The 19,305-nt window shown below is 56.1% G+C and overlaps 1 protein-coding gene across 3 annotated transcripts; it reads right to left on the bottom strand.

Moving 5' to 3' along the window:
* Window positions 1–124: 124 nt before the first annotated feature.
* Window positions 125–16,098, bottom strand: ERGIC3 (ERGIC and golgi 3). 3 transcript variants are annotated; one of them, XM_089306813.1, is made up of 14 exons: window positions 15,972–16,098; window positions 15,758–15,775; window positions 15,590–15,677; window positions 15,251–15,370; window positions 10,693–10,786; window positions 7,524–7,689; window positions 7,351–7,408; window positions 2,678–2,692; window positions 2,156–2,187; window positions 1,386–1,482; window positions 1,245–1,309; window positions 621–757; window positions 481–536; window positions 125–344 (listed from the first exon to the last, which is right to left on the bottom strand). In XM_089306813.1, the coding sequence occupies exons 1-14, from the start codon at window positions 16,026–16,028 to the stop codon at window positions 265–267; spliced, it is 1,083 nt and encodes a 360-aa protein (XP_089162939.1). In that variant the 5' UTR covers window positions 16,029–16,098; the 3' UTR covers window positions 125–264.
* Between the last annotated feature and the right edge of the window lie 3,207 nt (window positions 16,099–19,305).

Here is a 19,305-nt window from a genome sequence, read left to right on the forward strand (position 1 = left end):
GGGGAGGCCCACAGGAGGCTCCAGAGGCTACCCGGGCCCCAGCCTGTCAGTCATGCTTCGGCAAGTGAGCGGAGGGGGTCGGTCCCAGACGCCAGCCAGAACAAGAAGCAGAGAGAACAGCAGGTACTATCACAATCCATAGGTTTATCAACCTGGGGTGGGACTGAGTCTCCGAGGAAGTGAGGGGTGTGATGGAGGGGGCTGGGGGTACAACCACAGGCCGGAGAGCAACAGGCAAGCAGGACCGACCGAGGGGAGGGGCGACTACGTCGTCTTGCCTAGGTCGATTTTCTTCTGGATGGCTCGTGCCGAGTGGTAGATGAGTGAATCGATAAGTCCAGCCACTGGGAGAGAGACAAGGGCTGGCAGTGGCCCAGCTGGGCCACTATTTTCCCTTGGCCCTCAAGGGGTCACTTCTTCCCCATCCAAAACCTGGGGTGCCTGGGCCTACCCTCACCGCCCTGCCCTGCGGCGTCTTACCTGTGAACATGCCCCCAATGATGGCGCACACGCCCGTCAGGAAGTGGGTGAACGACCTGGCAGAGGAGCAGGTGGGCTCAGTGGGCATCCCCTCCCTCCCCTCCCCCCAGATGCTGGCCACACCCGTGTGCCACCCTCACCTGTGCTTCTCTGTCAGCTTCACCATCATGGGCGAGAGCTCGTACAGTACAAAGACTCCGGGAAGTCCCTGGTCGCCCAGCAGCCCGTTGGCGACCTTCTCATGTCTGGTCACAGAGAACTGATTTGTCCTGAGCACCTGGGAGGGAGAGCAGGCTGGGCAGTGCCTACACTCTGATCCCCGGTCCCACCCCTGGTCCTGTGCTCACCGTGGAGGGAGGGCCCAGGCTGGGAGCAAACACTGCAGACCCGAGGACCACCTGGACCCCCCAAGCTGTGCCGTCCTGGCCACGTTTGGTGGGGACCCAGGCATGGGAAGCAACTCTCCAAGGCCGCAGCCACAAGGCGGCAGCCCTCAGAGCCTCACTCTATGCTGCCCAGAGATGCCCAGAGCCAGGGGGAGCAGCGACGGGACAGATGGGGGGAGGGGCGCATAGGGGAAACGAACAGAAAAGGCAAGCACTCTGCAAGTGGACAGCCCGCTTGTCCAGGCCTGCCTCCAGACCTCTGCCTGAGACACAGCTGTGCGCACCGTGCGGGAGCACAGGCGCACTTGGCTCCCGGCTGGAAGGTACTCCAGCGCGAGGCCCAGTCGGAGCGTCCGCCATCGAGCGGCCCCCACTCACCTCTCCGTCCACCTTCATGTACACAGTGGGGACGACCTTCACAAAATACTGGAACATCATGGAGGCTGCAGGGAGAAGACAGCGCTGGGCGAGGGTGCCAGGCAGGGCCTCCGTGGCGGGGGCCACCTCCCGGGCTGGTACCTTGCGGCGCTGTGACATTGGTGTGGTCCAGGGGGTTCACAATGCCTGGGTAGTCCTCGCCGAACGACAGGTGCTGGATGTAGTGGGTCATGTTGATCTGCAAGCACCAGCACAGCCTGAGCCCGCAGTGCCCGCCCTCCCAGCGCGGGCTCTGCCTGAGCCTGGCACACAGGGGCCCTGGACCTGTCTGGGCAGGGCCTGTTGGGAAGAAGCCATTGTCCTGAGAGGAGGACCTGCCATTCCCACCTAGGAGCTCTGACACAGCCCGCAGGCTCCTGGGCTGCACAGCTGGTGGCACTGGCTTCGTCCACACGTTGTGTACGCACAGACCGGGCACGGAACCTGTGTGGCAGCAACTAGCCCTGCCTGGAGGGCTCAACTCCTAGAGGCCTAGGCTGGAGGACCCCGGGTCTCCCGGCTCCAATTTACAGCCAAGGCAGCCACTTGAGGGGCCAACGTGACAGTGGCACAATCCTGCTGGCAGCCAACAGCTTCCCACTGCTCTCAGAGGAACGACCGGACCCCTCAGCATGGCCTCTGTGTCCGGGGGTCCCCTCCCTGCCAGCTCCTCCAGCCTCACCTGTCCTCACCTGACCTGTTGGTCCTTAGGTGCCACCCCCCCTCTGATGCCGCCCTGCCCCCAGCCTGCTCAAATCTCCGATCCAAAGTCACTCTCAGCCCCAGACTGGGCCCCTGTCAGGACATGTGCTCCCTCCTCCAGGATGTCCCCGTCAGGCACCCCCACCCCCACGGCTCCCACCGGTACATACGTTGTCGAGGCCGAAGCTCTGAAGGTCGTGGACTAGGAGGAAAGGGAGAAGGCGTCATGGGAAGCAGGCCTGGAGTCCTCGCTCCCCTCTGAGGTGCGACCTTCCTGGCTCTTCTGTGACTCTCCCAGTCCCCTGCAGCCTGGGACCCCCTGGTCCCGCTGAACAGCCAGAAGGCCTGCCTTGGGTCCGGGTGAGCCCTGCCCTTCGTGGGGGTCGTAAGCACGCAGGTCCTGTTCTTCCCGGACACACACAGGGACCCAGACCCGCCTCATTAACTAAAGCTGACGGAAATCACTGTCGCCAGAGAGAGGTGGGGCCTGAGACCGCCACCCCAGCTCTTCCCCTGCCCCCCACCTGACCCCAAAAGGAAAGCCCACGGGGACGCTGTGCCAACTGCGCCAGAACACATTCTTCCTGCCTCCTAGCCCCAATCCCTCTGCGAGGAACGCGGCCCGGTGCCTTTATGGTCCGGCGGCAGCCGCGCCAGGGACAGACCCATCCGAACCGCCCCCGGCCACTTACTCTCCACGGCGTGTACTGCAGCATGGGGGAGGCAAGGAGAGAGGAGGGAGGGAGAGAACAGAGATTCAGTTTCACAAGGGGAACGGGGGAGCAAGGCGAGAGGCAGGAGGGAGCTGCAAGGATCCTGCCCAGCCACAGGGTCTGGCCTCACATCACGCCTCTGCCCGGTCCCCTCCTCACGGGAGCCCTTCCTGGGCCAGCAAAGTGTGAGAGCTTGGAGACAGACTATGGTGGCCGGGAAAGAAGACCTGAGCCCCAAGAGCCGCTTTCCCAGCTGTGTGCCCTTGAGCCAATCACTTGGCTCCGTGTCCTTGGAGACAGGCAGGGCCTAACATGGGAGGACACCTGGAGATATTCACCAGGTAAGAGATTAGACTCGCCCCCTCCCTCCCTCCCTGCCTGGATCCACAAGGATGTGAGACCCGAGCTGCCAGGCCTAATTCAGCCAGATCCGCCTGTGGGCAAACCCGACCTTTGTGTCTGAACACCCTTCCAACATAGCACTCCCGGCCCGAAGTCTGGCCGACAACAGCCCCAGGCACACAAGCAGAGGTGCCGCTGCCAACACGGGCCTGGCTGACAGCTTGACATGGCTCATCTGCCTGCAATCCCACCGAGACCACCTGCCCCTCAGCCACCTCCAGAGTGAAGGGGGGCTCCCAGGATCCTGCAGAGGCTCCCATGCGCCCCCTCCCAACTGGGCCTCAGCCCCCGCCCCAACTGTCCGCTGGACCCGCAGGCGTCTCATCCTGCCTTTAATAGACCCCCTGGCCCCTCACTGCCGCATGGCTCCCGACTGCTGTCTCTCCTGAGCCCTTCTGCTGGGCCCTTGTCACTCAGTCCACAGCAACACCCCCATCTTCAGCCTCTGAACATCTCCACCCTATGCTTTAAGCATGGCCTGATCTCCCTTCAAGGACCTCAACTCCGTGCACCCCTGGTGGGAGACGACTCCCATTCCACAGCTGCACCCTTCCTGATCTTCTCTGCCTCCTCCAGATCACTGTCCCCATACCCCCCTAAAGCCCCCAGGTCTTGGGGCTGGTGCTGTGGAGCAGTGGGTTAAAGCTCTGGCCTGCAGCGCTGGCATCCCATATGGACACTGGTTCGAGTCCCGGCCACTCCACTTCCAATCCAGCTCTGCTATGGCCTGGGAAAGCAGAAGATGGCCCAAGTCCTTGGGCCCCCTACCCACGTGGGAGATCCTGAAGAAGCTCCTGGCTCCTGATCAGCTCAGCTCTGGCTGTTGTGGCCAACTGGGGAGAGCCAGAGAGAGAGGTATTCCATCCACTGGTTCACTCTCCAATTGGCCACAATGGCCAGAGCTATGCCAATCCAAAGCCAGGAACTTCTTCCAGGTCTCCTATGTGGGTGCAGGGGCCCAAGCACTTGAGCCATCTTCTACCGCTTTCCCAGGCCATAGCAGAGAGCTGGATTGGAAGTGGAGTGGCTGGGACTAGAACTGGCGCCCATATGGGATGCTGGCACTGCAGGCGGCTGCTTTACCCACTATGCCACAGCACTGGTGCCTGTAACTCTTTCAAATAAAATAAATCTAAAAATAACAAGAACAAAAAAAACAAACAAACCAGGTCTGCAGCCCCACCCAGCCACCCCTACTTGTTTTAGTCACCTAGAGGTACACACAGATCCTTGCAAGGTTCTCCCTCACTTCTTAGTGGCTCCTGACAATCCTCCCAACATACAGGCACCTGGGACAGCCCCTCCTTCCTTACAGTACGTGCACCCCTCGCAAGTTCAACTGCAAGCACCCTGAGCTCCAACCACCAGCTTTCTCATTTCCTCCAAACCTAACAGGACTCTGCACTATACCAAGGCCCCACTGCTTCCTGCCCCGCCCCCACATCCTCTCTCTCCTTTACCCGCTCACCACCACGGCCTGCACCAGGACCACCTGACAATCCCCTTAACACCCTTGGTCTCAGTAGGTACCTGGTACCCCGTAACCTCGGTAACTCCCATCAGTCCACTCTGAGCCCATCCCCATTGAGCCATGCCGAGTGCTCCCCCTGCCCTCTCTGTCACCAACTCCAGGAGGCCCTCAAGGTACCCGCAACCCACGCCATTCCCCAGCGTGCACTCTCCCACCAGCATCCAGTCTTCTCGCTCACACTCCAACCCCTTCCTCCCTCCTCACTCTCAGCGATGACCCTGCATCTTACGTCACAGAGAAAACACACACTCGGAAAAGACCGGCGATGTGCGCCCACCACCCCCGTTCCCCATCTGCTGTACTGCAGGCCTGCTTCCTCCCGCTGTGAAGGCTGGTCTTCCCACGCGTCCGTGGCACAGGGCTCTGCCTGCTTCCCCTTTCTCGAGGGCTTCAGTCCGTGGCGGTCCCTCTCAGCGCTCTTTAGCCAATCATTCTGACAGCAGTTACCACTCTGTGGCATCACCCACCTGAGAAAAGCCTCCCTTTGGTCCACATTTCCCTCCAGGGATGGCCCGCTCTCTCCTCCCTAAGGAGCAAACTCCCTGGCAGAGTCGTCTATACTCGCTCCACTCCTCTCCAGCCCCTGCTGAAGCCCTTCTACGGTGGTCCCTATCACTGCCAAGCCCGCAAACGCTCACCATGCCATCACCGCAGAAGCACCTGTGGCAGGCGGCAGGACACCAGTCCCCTGGCACGCACTCCTGCCTCTCCAGCGTCCTCGTCCTCCTCCTGACGCTCTGGGCCCCCTTGGGGACGAAGCCTATGCGCAGCCCCTGGGCTCCCTTCTTCCCACCTGCCCCCACCTCCAGGGGGATTCATCCAGTCCTGGCTTAAACATTCTCCTGGATTCCACATTTCTGTCTCCAGACCACTTTTTTTTTTTTTTTTTTTTTTTTTTTTTTTTTGACAGGCAGAGTGGACAGTGAGAGAGACAGAGAGAAAGGTCTTCCTTTGCTGTTGGTTCACCCTCCAATGGCCACCGCAGCCGGCGCGCTGCAGCTGGCGCACCGCGCTGATCTGATGGCAGGAGCCAGGTGCTTCTCCTGGTCTCCCATGGGGTGCAGGGTCCAAGCACTTGGGCGATCCTCCACTGCACTCCCTGGCCACAGCAGAGAGCTGGCCTCCAGACCACTTTTGTCCCCAACTCCAGTCCAGAGTATCCGATGCTGACCTGACCTGGGTGTCTGCTTCCCACCCTCTGCCTCCGTACACCAGCCTGCCCCTTGGAGTCTCCCGCACCTCACTACACAGCGACTCCATCTTCTTACTACTCAGAACACAACTCTTCCGTTCAGCCCTCACATCCGTCGGCAGCTCCTCTCACCATCGCCACGGCTGCTCTCACTTGGACTGACCCCTGTACCAGCCTCTCGGATCCTGACCTTTCCCTCCCTGGGCTTCTCAGAGTGGTCCACTGCTCCCCCCCCCCCTTTTTTTTTTTGACAGAGTGGACAGTGAGAGAGAGAGACAGAGAGAAAGGTCTTCCTTTGCCGTTGGTTCACCCTCCAATGGCCGCCGTGGCCGGCACGCTGCGGCCGGCGCACCACGCTGATCCGATGGCAGGAGCCAGGTGCTTCTCCTGGTCTCCCATGGGGTGCAGGGTCCAAGCACCTGGGCGATCCTCCACTGCACTCCCTGGCCACAGCAGAGAGCTGGCCTGGAAGAGGGGCAACCGGGACAGAATCCGGCGCCCCGACCGGGACTAGAACCCGGTGTGCCGGCGCCGCTAGGCGGAGGATTAGCCTAGTGAGCCACGGCGCCAGCTTCACTGCTTCCCTTTTAAAAGTGAGGTCAGACCACCAGACCTCCCAGCCCTGCCACGGCCTCCCATGTCACACAGCGTGGAAGCCAGGTCCCCGGCTGCCTTCCCAGGCCCCGTGGGGCCCGGCCCGGCCACGCTCCTCACTGCCCTTCTAAGCACGCTCCTCTGCTTCCTCTGCTCAAGCCGCCTGATTTTCCCACTGTGGCTCGAACTCGGCAAGCACGTTCCTGCCTTAGGGACGCACTGTTCTCTATGGAAACTTCGCCCAGACACCCACGGCAGGCCCCTCGCTTCCTTCAGGTCTCTGCTCAAATGTCACCCCAGCAGAGTCTTTCCCTGACCATCCTGATTGAAACAGCACACGTCACTGTCCCCTCCTAGCCCCTGCCTTGCTGTGGCCCACATTGCTTAACAGCATCTGACAGACCGTATACTTCACATCCTTGTTACTGTCCCTTTCCGTACGAGAATGTTCTGAGAGCACAGCCTGGCTCACTGCTATGTTCTCAGCACTAGGCCAGCACCTGGCAGAGGTGACTGCTGAGTCTAACAAATGCATAGAGTGGATAAACAAGTATGAGTGCACCAACCCCATTTTACGGAAGAAACTGAGTGGGTTCAATACTCTCAAACATAGTGTCCCAACCCAGCTCTGCCACACACGTAGGACATCTGGTAATGCGGCTCCCATTTAAACAGGCGCCTAGCACAAGCCAGCCCCGGGCTATCCTCTTTAACTTGCACAAACACCTGGTGAGAAACGACGGAGAAACTTTCCCAAACAGCCAGTAAGGCTTGACACTGATGTCTGCCCCTCAGCCTGTGCTCTTAACCACAGCTGCCCTGAGACAAAGGCCTGTCCTGGGCCAAGACAGAAACCTAGGAAGCAGGGAGAGGCACTCCCACTCGCCAAGGTGTCCACGGTCTAAACTCCCCGGCTGCAGTAGGATCACTCACCGTGTACGTGGGACTGCTGGAAGCTCTTCCCAGGGGCAAAGTGGAAGTTCCCAGCCACCTGTAAGGGAGAAGCGCTCTCATTCGCGGCCTGATCAGGCCCTCGGCTCTCCCTGGAGCTGTCCTGACCCAGCTCAGCCCAGCTGGTCCTACCCTGCCTCAGCCCCTCCCGATACCTTGTTGACTTCCAAGAAGCCGTACACCTGGCAGCCTTCATTCTTCTGCTCCTGCATCTTCTGGCTGAAGCCCTCTCTCCGGCACTGCTCAATTGTGTCTGGGTTCTTGAAGGCCCAGCCTCGACGGCGATACGCCTCCCGCACATCTTCACACGTGTTGCAGCACCTGCAGCAGACAGGGTGAGGCCGAGTGCCCAGGAGGCATGAGACCAGTGCAGGCGCCTTGGGAAAGCGAGCCCAGGAATTCCGCCTGCACATGAAGCCTCTGCCAGTCTCATGCATGACTGCCAAATGTTCACTTGTGCTTCCTCAGGGGTAAGAAGACTCTTAGAAATACATAATTCCCAAAAAAATTTAAAAGAAAAACCATATATATTCCCCTTCTACTTGAAGTGATGAAAGTTCTGAGAAAGTGCTGATAGCTGCACAACACTGAATGTACGCAATGCCACTCACAGGTGGTTAGAGCGGTAAATGTTACGTACATTATAAGAAATTCTTAGGGCCAGCACTGTGGCACAAGGGTTAACACCCTGGCCTAAAGCGCCAGCATCCCATATGGGCGCCGGTTCTAGTTCCGGCTGCTCCACTTCCGATCCAGCTCCCTGCTATGGCCTGGGATAGCAGAAGATGGCCCAAGTCCTTGGTCCCTGCACCCACGTGGGAGACCTGCAAGAAGCTCCTGGCTCCGGATGGGTGCTGCTCTAGCCATTGCGGCCAACTGGGGAGTGAACCATTGGATGGAAGACCTCCCTCTCTGTGTAACTCTGACTTTCAAATAAATAAATAAATCTTAAAAAAAAAAAAAAAGAAATTCTTAACATGGTACATTTTATGTCACATCTATGCTACCACAATAAAAATATTTTATTTTTAATAAAAAATTTTTTAAAAAGTATTTGTTTGAAAGGCAAAAGGAGAGAAAGACTGAGATCTGCCATCTGCTGGTTCACTCTGCAAATGCCTGCTCTGCTGGGGCTGGGATAGGCCAAAACCAGGAGCCAGCAACTCAATTCAGATCGCCCACGTGGGTGGCAGGGAACCAACTATTTCAGCTATCACCTGCTGCCTCACACAGCTTAGCAGGAAGCTGGAATCAGGGGCAGAGTGAGGACACAAAGCCAGACATTCTGACCTGGGATGCAAGAATTCCATGTGGTGTCATTTTTTTTTTTAATATTTCTTTATTTGAGAGGAAGAGTTACTGACAGGGGAAGGGACAACAGAGAGAGAGAGAGAGAGAGAGAGAGAGAGAGAGACAAGAGAGAGAGACGAGAGAGAGAGAGAGGTCTTCCATCTACTGGTTTATTCCCCAAATGGCTGCAACGGCCAGGGGTGGACCAATCTGAAGCCAGAAACCAGGCAATTCTCCCAGGTCTGCCACGTGGGTGCAGGGGCCCAAGCACTCGGGCCATCTCCCACTGACTTCCCAGGCCATTAGCAGAGAGCTGGATCGGAAGAGCAGCAACCAGGACATGAACCGTCGCCCATCTGGGATGCCAGCACTGCAGGAAGAGGCTTAACTTGCTATACCATAGCGCTGCACCCTCCCACGTGGTGTCTTAACTGTTACCCAAATGCTCACCCTAATGAAAACCTTTTTAAACAAAGTATTTCTGGGGTTGACATTGCAGCACAGCAGTCACCTGCGATGCTGGCATCCCATACGAGTGCTGGCTCATGCCCCGGCTGCTCTACTTCCGATCCAGCTCCCTGTTAACGGCCTGGGAAAAGCAGTGGGAAGATGGCCCAAGTGTTTGGGCTTCTGCCATTCACACAGGAAACCTAAATGGAGTTCCAGGTTCCTGGTTTCCAATCATGGCTGTTGCGGCCACCTGGGGAGTGAACCAGCAGAGGGAAAGTCTCTCTCCCTGTCTGTCCCTCTCTTTCAATCTCTGTAACTCTGACTTTCAAATCAATCAATTTTTAAAAATCAATCAATAAATAAAATACTTCCAAGGCCTATCCCAGCTGCTGAATCAGCCGCTCAGGGTCAGGGCTCAGGAAACACCACATCAATTACCATATATTGGGGGCTTGATAACCTGGGCTGGGCCCGCTGTCTCGGTGTTTTTACATAGCACAGACATTTAATGCTTATGTGACTCTTTATACATATATATATATATATATATATATATATATATATATAGACAGGCAGAGTGGACAGAGAGAGAGACAGAGAGAAAGGTCTTCCTTTGCCGTTGGTTCACCCTCCAATGGTCGCCGCGGCCAGCGCGCTGCGGCCGGCGCACCGCGCTGATCCGATGGCAGGAGCCAGGAGCCAGGTGCTTTTCCTGGGCTCCCATGGGGTGCAGGGCCCAAGCACCTGGGCCATCCTCCACTGCACTCCCTGGCCACAGCAGAGAGCTGGCCTGGAAGAGGGGCAACCGGGACAGAATCCGGCGCCCGGACTGGGACTAGAACCTGGTGTGCCGGCGCCGCAAGGCGGAGGATTAGCCTAGTGAGCCGCGGCGCCGGCCACTTCTGTGACTCTTAAGAGGAAGTTATAGCACCAGCACTGTGGTGTAGCAGGTAAAGCTGCCGCCTAAAGTGCCGCATCCCATTTGGGTGCCGGTTCATGACCCGGCTGCTCCACTTCCAATCCAGCTCTCTGCTATGGCCTGGGAAAGCAGTGGAAGATGGCCCAAGTCCTTGGGTCGCTGCACCTGCTTGGGAGACCTGGAGGAAGCTCCTGGCTCTTGGGTTCAGACTGGCCCAGCTCCAGCCGTTGTGGCCATTTGGGGAGTTAACCAGCAGACAGAAGACCTCTGTCCCTCTCTTTCTCCTTCTTACCCTCCCTCCCTCCACCTCTCTGTAATGCTGCCTTTCAAATAAATCTTAAAAAAAAAAAAAAAAAAAAAGAGGAAGTTATGAGAAGTGACCTAGCTCAGTCTGATGACCCAGGGTCACACCAGGCAGACCCCACTGGAGCTACTTCTCAAACTTCTCAAAGCTGAAACGCAGGGAGCACTTGAGCTTCAGCCTAGGCCTGCAGCTGTTAGGCAGGCCCTGGTGACACAGCCTGTTACCCGCACCAGCTCCATGGCTGAAGAACACGTCCCAGGCCCTCTAAATCCCTGTGCAGTTAACCCCCCCCCCCCAACCTGGCACAGTCTCCCAAGGCCAAGGCTGACGGACACTCCCCTTTCCCCTGAGGCCTACTCACTTGATGTCTTCCGACTCGGCACCATAGCAGCTCTCACAGCGGTCAGGGTCCAGGGAGTCCGGGTTGAACACCGTCACCTCGACCTTGCCGAGTTCTAGGGAGAGGGCAAAGCACAGCTGTGGACAACAGAGGGACTTCCGTGACCCCGGCTCTGGACCAGCAGCTTGGGGCTGATCAAAGTTGTAACAGCTAATACTTAGAGTGACACTGTCTACGAGTCAGGCCTGGAGTGACTGTTCTAACAGAATTAATGGTAAGACAACAACACCACTGAACGCCAGCTGGGTCAGCTGCACTCTGCATCCCACTGCACGCCTGTGACGATCTGTGAGGGTGGAGGTCACTACCGAGAGGATGCTGAGGCCCACACGTGAGAAGTGACTCTGCCCAAGGCAACCCACGGAGCGGCAGCTTTCAGCTCGAATTTCACACCCGCAACCACTTGGCCTGGCTGCTGCTCCCACATCTCTCTCCTACCCGGTTCCCTGCCCCCAACTACCCTGTCAGAATTCTTTGGTCTTAATATTCAATCCTTTGGCCTTTTATCTCCAGTAATATATTTTGTCAGTCCACCTCAGCTACCCACTTCCGTGCTTAGTTGCAGACCTTGGCATCGCCAAAAACTGCAATCCTTCCAAAATGCAAGAGCAGGTATGTGAGCCTTCACTAACTTTATCCCTATTTTTCATCCATCCTTTCTGGCCCCTGCATCCACCAACTCTGACACCACTCAGTCACCTCGCCACGTCCTCTCCTCCTGAGGTTCCACAGTCCCTGTTGTACTGATCCTCCTGCGTATCACCACGGTTCCCTTGCTCCTCTCTCCCTCTGTTGTACAAGCCTAGCCCCCGCGCAAAACCCAAGCCCAGTCAGATTCAACTCTCTGAGCCCCCTTCTAGCCTCTCCCTCCCTTAAGGCTGCCTGGCAGTCCCGGCATCGCCCTCATCAGTCCACTCCCCTGCTCTCTGAAGTGACTATACCTTCTCCCCTCTCCGTGGGCCTCCAACACCCTTTGTCCCTTCCTTTACTCTTAGCTAATATCCTAGCCTTCAGTTTCCACCAAGAAAAAAGCAGCACAGAACTTCACTGGACCTCACCACCAAAGCCAGTAACTGCCCCCTTTCTCCTTAGTTCCCACCCATCTCCGTTCTCCTGACAGCAAAATTCTGGAGGGGACGGCATCGTGGCATGGCTGGTTAAGCCACTGCCTGTGACACTGGCATCCCAAATAGGTGCCAGTGCATGTCCCAGCTGCTCCACTTCCAATCCAGCTCTCTGCTAATGGTCTGGGAAACACAGTGGAGGATGGCCCAAGTGCTTGGGCCCCTGCACCTACATGGGGGACCTGGAAGAAGCTCTGGGATCCTGGCTTTGACCTGGCACAGCCCCAGCCACTGCTGCCATTTGGGGAGGGAACCAGCAGCCATTTTCCCAGACCATTGGGAGGAAGCTGGATTGGAAAGGAGCAGCCAGGACACAAACCAGCACCCATACGATGCTGGTGTCATAGGCAGTGGCTTTACCCGCTACACTGTAACACCAGTCCCTCATTCTCTCTTCTTAAAATTCTTTCTCCACCTGGGCTTTGGAATACTTCTTGGCCTCTTTTCTATCTCAATGGCTAACCCCTGTCAGCCTTCTTCCTGGATCCTCATTTCCAGGAGGGACCCAGGGTACCTACCGTCCACCTCTCCTCTACTGACCTTCACACCCAAGGCGTCCCTGTGTAGTTCAATGCTTTAACTGCCATCTCCATGCTGATGAGCCCTACGTTTAGTTCTGTAGCTCTCCTCGCCTAAATTCTAGGCTGTTATACCTAACTGCCTGCTTAGCATCACCACAGTAAACGCAGGCATCCCAAATTTTTTTATTTTTTTTATTTTTATTTTTTTTGACAGGCAGAGTGGACAGTGAGAGAGAGAGACAGAGAGAAAGGTCTTCCTTTGCCGTTGGTTCACCCTCCAATGGCCGCCACGGCCGGCGCGCTGCGGCCGGCGCACCGCGCTGATCCGATGGCAGGAGCCAGGAGCCAGGTGCTTTTCCTGGTCTCCCATGGGGTGCAGGGCCCAAGCACTTGGGCCATCCTCCACTGCACTCCCTGGCCACAGCAGAGGGCTGGCCTGGAAGAGGGGCAACCGGGACAGAATCCGGCGCCCCGACCGGGACTAGAACCCGGTGTGCCGGCGCCGCTAGGCGGAGGATTAGCCTAGTGAGCCGCGGCGCCGGCGGCATCCCAAATTTAACATGCCCCCTCCAATCCTGATCTTGCCCTGTGGGAGCTGGGCTGCAGGGTGTCCCCACTGGTCCCCTCCCTCCAGTATCCACATCCTCAAGCAGCCCCTCCACGATGACATGCCGACCTCTGAACCACTAACACACGGCAGAGACGACGGTGTGCGGCTCCTGAGGCCAGGCCATCAAGTGAGCTGTCACTCCTCCCTGGTCCTCTCCTGGATCATTCGCACGCAAGACCAAGTGGGGGAAGCCAGCTGCCATGGGGGGGGGGGCCTCAGGGAGCCCCGTGGAGAGGCCCGCATGGCAAGGCACGGTGTCCTGCCACTCACTGTATGAGTGAGCCCTGCAGCCCCGGTCACACCTCCTGATGACGGCAGCCCTGGGCAACAGCATGACTGCCGTCTGTGAGAGGCGCTAAGCTGGAACCACCCAGCCCACAACTGGAAACAGACGGATAAACACTTGCTGTATTAAGCTACTAAGTTCTGGGACAGCTTGATTCATAGTAACGGGTGTCTAATAGTTCCCCACCCCTCCCACAGGAAAGTTCTCCTCCTCCTCTCCGGTCATCTCCATGTCAAGTCATTGACTTGCTCAAGCTGGAAGCCTTGGGAATCAACCCTGCCTCTGCCCTCTTATACCCGACGTCCAATACTAAAGCACCCTCTCTTGGTTCTTCTAGTGTTCAGTGCGTAACTCTGAATGAATGAATGATAAAGCTCACCACTAAAGAAATCCCTGCGGTGTGGAAGCTCCAGCAGGTAAGAAACTGAGTTCACAGAGCACTGCTTAGGGAAGGAAGGGAAGCTACCGGTGAGCACCCACGCTGCGCAGTATTTTACACATGTTATAGATGCTTCTTAGTCTAGGATGGTGCTCTGTGCCCACTACAAGTTGAACATGTTCTTGATAAGCCTAACCTACTGAACATCATAGCTTAGCTTTGCCTACCTTTAATGTGCTCTGAAACCACTTCCATTAGCCTGCAGTGGGGCAAAATCACCCAACACAAAGCCTATTTAATAATAAAGTAGGAGCCGGTGCTGTGGCGCAGCAGGTTAAAGCCCTGGCCTGAAGCGCCGGCATCCCATATGGGTGCCGGTTCTAGTCCCGGCTGCTCCTCTTCCCATCCAGCTCTCTGCTATGGCTTGGCAAAGCAGTAGAAGATGGCCCAAGTCCTTGGGCCCCTGTACCCACGTGGGAGACCCGGAAGAAGCTCCTGGCTTCAGATCAGCACAGCTCCAGCCATTGCAGCCATCTGGGGAGTGAACCAGCAGATGGAAGACCGCTCTCTGTCTATACCTCTCTAATTCTGCCTCTCAAATAAATAAAATAAATCTTTTTTTTTTTTTTTTTTAAATAAAGTATTTGGGGCCAGTGCAGTGGTACAGAGGGTTAAAAGCCCAGCCTGCAGCACCAGCATCCCATATGGGTGCTGGTTTGAGTCCTGGCTGCTCCACTTCCAATCCAGCTCTCTGCTATGGCCTGGGAAAGCAGTAGAGGACGGCCTGAGTCCTTGGGCCTCTATATCTGCGTGGGAGACCTGGAAGAAGCACTTGGCTCCTGGCTTCGGATCCGCTCAGCTCTAGTTATTGCCGCCATTTGGGGAGTGAACTGGCAGATGGAAGACCTCTCTCTCTCTCTGTATCTAACCTCTCTCTGTAACTCTGTCAAATAAATAAAATAAATCTTAAAAAAATAAAGCATTAGATATCCTATGTGTTGAATGCTATACTGAAAGTGAAAAACAGTTATACAGGTAACTTCTGTCCCACCAAAAGTCAAAAAATCCAAAGTCCAACCATCATAAGATGGGGACTGTCTATACTGATTTCATCCAGAATTCCAAGAGCCGGGTACCTTATAGCTGAGGCTCACAGATCACAAGCAACAAAGGCAGATCTGAATCCAGGCAACCGCCTCAAGAACCTAGCCTAACCTTGGACGACCTGCACTCCAGAGCAGAGAAGCAGTAACTGCTGGAGAAACACACACGCGGGGGAGTCGGGCTCCAACTACAGGAGTTCTACCAAGGCTGCCACACCCAAGAGCCATCCTCAAACTTTAGCTAGTCAAACAGTGACGGGCAGAGCCTGGCAACCTCTGAGGACGATAAGCAGGTAGAGTACCCTACTGACTGTACAGATGCAAGAAGCCTGGGTTCCCACGCACTCCGACTTCACAGCTGGGGAGCCCCAGGCAAGCCAGCTGACCTCTCTAGGCACTACTTGCTTAACACGTCACTGAGCCCGGCATGGCCCACCTGTGAAGGGCGGCCACACCCAGCTCTGGGACCTGAGACCTGGCCCCCTTCCCTGGTTACCATGCCGCTCGGCCTCAGAGCTCACGGGGATGCCATCCTTGTCCAGTCGTTTCTTGAACAGGTTGTGTTCCACGTCCAGCTGCTGCTCCCCAGCCACATCCATGGCATCGATGCTCAGATCTGGAAGCGGGAAGTCGGGCTAGGGTGCTAAGACTGCAGCGGCCAGGGGCTCTGGGTCCCGGAGGGCAAGAGGGGGGGAGCCTGTCTCGGGGCAGAACCGTTGTAGGGGAACGAGGTGGTCCTGGGCTCCAGACCGGAAGCGAAGGCTGGTGATGCCAATCTGGCAGCCCAGCTGAGAACCCTGGGGCTTGCAACTTCCACCCCTGCGGAGGTACTCACAGGCACAAGGCATGTGCGGGAAAAGCACGTCGATGTTGATCTTCAATTTGTCTCCCCGTGACTTGTCCACGTAGAGCTCCGGGTGCACCTGGGGCAGTGCTACCTCAGTGAGATCTGCACGCTCCCCCTCCTCCCCCGCTACCAGCCCTGGAACGCCACGCCCCTTACCTCCGTGGTGAGGTAATACTGCAGCTCGGACAGAAACAGTAATAGCATGAGAAGGCCACTGACAATGGTCACTGCAAGGCGGGGAGCGAGGGTCAGGCGGCCTCTATTCCGCTCCCTCCGACTCCAGCAGGCCGGTCGGAGTGCAGGCGCGCGCGCCGGGCTCTGGGGCAGCCCCCCTCCCCGCGACCCCGACCCCGACCCCGCCGCCACCTACCCGTGGCGCCCCCGCAGGTCTTGACCCGGAAGTCCTCCAGAGTCTTGGGATAGGCATCGAACTGCTTCAGCTTCCCCAGCGCCTCCATGGGGACCGGCCGGAAAGGGGACAGCACCGGCCCGCCCCTGCAGCCTCCCGCTTCCGGTCCGGAGTCGGGCCACGCCCCCTCTCGCCTCACGCGGGCACAGCAATGCGCATGTCTGGTCCCGCCCAGCAGCCGCGTTTTCGGGGCCGCAGGTGCGCCCGCGTGTGCCGTTGGGACCGGAGTGGAGGACGAAGGCGTCGTGGTGGCCGCGGGCTGTGCACCGTGACGGCCCCGTTCGCTTGCCCCGAGCCGGGAACTGCGCCCGGCGTTTCAAAGCAGGCTCTCGTGCGCCCTGGAGCTTGGTTTTCCGTGCTCGGGGCCGGCCACGTCTTCAGCCCCGGGGCACTGGTTGGAAACGCCGGTGACTGGTGCCCACCTGTGAACCCGAAACTCCGGCAGGTGCAGTGTGCGAATCCCCGCCCCACACAGGCGGTGCGGGTTTTAAAACCTCTGTTGGTTGAAGGCCAAACGCCTGGAGCAGTCCAGTAACTTGCTGGCGGTACAGCCAGTTAACAGCAGGATCCGAGGTTCGGCGATTCTGCCCCACCTCAGGGGACTCGACCAGGGCCTTTGTGGCTGATTTTACTTGCGCCCTACCGCTTCTCCCGAGCGGCTCTTCAGACTCCACCCCTCCAGGCCCACACTCCAGAGCTGTGGGTCGCGGTTCTCCCTGCACCTGCCGTGGGGGAGCACTTTCCGTTGTGGGGCAGCTATCAGACTCTTTGGTTCGTGAATCCTGCTTTAGGAAATGAAGTAAATCTCACTTGAGGTTGCCGGGGGTTGTTGCACTCCACAGTTTTGAATCTCCCATCTGTGTAAAGATTTATTTTTTAAGGCATACCAGATCATAAAGATGTATGCATGAGATTGTTCAATGGCAAAAAAACCAAACCAAACCAAAACGCTTGGAACCAAACTGAATGCCCCCTGACAAGGGAACTGTTGAATAAATCAGGGTACAACCGTTCTCGGAATACTGTGCACTTTAAGAAGGACAGGGAAGTTCCTCCTGCAGAATGTATTTGTAAGGGTAAGAGACAAGATGAGGGCCTGTGGTGTGGCACAGCCAGTCAAACCCTGCCTGCAGCACCAGCATCCCATATGGGTGCTGGTTCAAGGCCCAGCTGCTCCACTTCCAATCCAGCTCCCTGTTAATGTGCCTGGGAAAGCAAGGAAAGATGGTCCAAGAGCTTGGATCCCTGCACCCACGTGGGAGACTCAGAAGAAGCTCCTGGCTTCAGCTTGGCCCAGCCCTAGCTAGTGCGGCCATTTGGGGAGTGAACCAGCAGATGGAAGATTCTCTCTCTGTAACTCTACCTTTCAAATAAAGCAATAAATAAATTTAAAAAATGCAAAATCCTGTGTTTCCGATGATTTCATTTTTGAATTAAAAATAATCCTTTAGAAACAGGCTTTTGGCACAATGGTTAAGACACAGTTAGCACACCTGCATCTCATATCAAGTTTGAGAAGCACTGGGCTAAGAAGAAAATCAGGCAAGTTTTTAAAAATGTTCATTCTCATTTTATTTGAAAGGCAGAGGGCGAGAGAGAAATCTTCTACCTGCTGGTTCATTTCCCAAATGGCCACAAAAGCCAGGGGGTGGGCCAGCTGGAAACCAGGAACCAGGAACTCCCTCCTGGTCTCCTGTGTGGGTGTCAGGGGTCCAAGCACTTGGGCCATCTTCTGCTGTCTTCCCAGGCTCATTAGCAGGAAGCTGGTTGGAAGTGGAGTAGCCAAGACTTGAGCCAGTGCTTCGATATGGGATGCCAGTGTTGCAAGTGGCAGCTGAATATTTTTCAACTTGTACCATGGTCAAATGCATTCAAGAAAGAAAACTTCAATATTTATAGGACATCATTTAGATAATTTTTTTTGACAGGCAGAGAGGACAGTGAGAGAGAGAGAGACAGAGAAAAGTCTTCCTTTGCCGTTGGCTCACCCCCCAATGGCTGCTGCGGCTGGCACCCTGCAGCCAGCGCATCGCGCTGATCCCAAGGCAGAAGCCAGGTGCTTCTCCTGGTCTCCTATGCGGGTGCAGGGCCCAAGCACTTGGGCCATCCTCCACTGCACTCCTGGGCCACAGCAGAGAGCTGGCCTGGAAGAGGAGCAACTGGGACAGAATCCGGCGCCCCGACCAGGACTAGAACACGAGGTGTCGGTGCCACAGGCGGAGGATTAGACTAGTGAGCCGTGGCACTGGCCATTTAGATAATTTTTAAAATCATAAAATAGTGACCAGGGACCGGTGCTGCGGCTTAGTGGTTAAGGGCGCCACCTGCAGTGCCGGCATCCTATATGGGATGCTCCACTTCCGATCCAGCTCTCTGCTATTGCCTGGGAGGGCAATGGAATATGGCCTACGTCCTTGGGCCCCTGCACCCATGTAGGAGACCTGGAGGAAGCTCCTGGCTCCTGGCTTCAGATTGGCGCAGCTCCGGCTGTTGTGGAGTGAACCAGCAGATGGAAGACCTCTCTCCCTCTCTCTCATTCCTTTACTGTGTAAGTCTGACTTTCAAATAAATCTTAAAAAAAAAAAAAAAAAAAGGTGACCAGTGAAAAAATTAATGATGAAGGTTCTAATTCCAGCAAGTCGCAGACAATGCTGGAATCTTCTGTGAAACACTTCAGATGAATAGCAAGTACCCGGTTAAATGTAGAGCTGACTCAGAAAGTGAGGAATCTCCAGGTGTTGAAAGTGCAGGAGTTGAACAGAGCTGAAACCTTGTGGTGCTGGGGCTGGGGTTGGGAGATGGGGATTGGACCTCGTGTGTCTGTGACTACTGGCTTGTTTTCTTTTTCTTTTTTTTTTAGCCACATCATAATCCATATAAATACATTTGTAGATTATAAATACCAAATATACTAGAAATATACCAGAAAGTAACATGTACCGGATGCTATGATTTTGTAAGATGCCACATGGGCTTTGGAAGGAAGTGACTTTTTATTGCAATCAAATAAATAGGAAGTAAGTGGTTTCGTGGTGTATTTTTAGATCAAGATAGCTCAAACTCCCTGTGACCACAGAGTACCTGCCTTATGATTCTTGTCAAAACAGAGGGTGGAGCCATGTATTCTTTGGGTAATGGAGACAGATGGTTCCTACAGATCTCTATTCCAAGAGGGATCTTGATGGACTATACCCTAAGTTCCCAGGGCGGCTCCAGGGTAGACCAGAAACAATATAATTATCAGGGCTGGTGTTGTGGCACAGCGGTTGAGCCACTGCCATAACACTGGCATCCC

This window comes from Oryctolagus cuniculus, chromosome 11 (genome assembly GCF_051225735.1).
Source record: "Oryctolagus cuniculus isolate XC-2025 breed Fujian yellow rabbit chromosome 11, ASM5122573v1, whole genome shotgun sequence".
Lineage (NCBI taxonomy): Eukaryota > Metazoa > Chordata > Mammalia > Lagomorpha > Leporidae > Oryctolagus > Oryctolagus cuniculus.

Excerpts from the sequence above, each read along its gene's own strand:
- ERGIC3 (XM_051844903.3), bottom strand. The coding sequence starts at position 16,059 with ATGGAGGCGCTGGGGAAGCTGAAGCAGTTCGATGCCTATCCCAAGACT. Across the intron at positions 15,371-15,589 it reads CCCGCACATGCCTTGTGCCT|ATCTGAGCATCGATGCCATG; the intron begins GTGAGTACCTCC and ends TCCCGCTTCCAG. Across the intron at positions 758-1,244 it reads ACATGAAGGTGGACGGAGAG|GTGCTCAGGACAAATCAGTT; the intron begins GTGAGTGGGGGC and ends TCTCCCTCCCAG.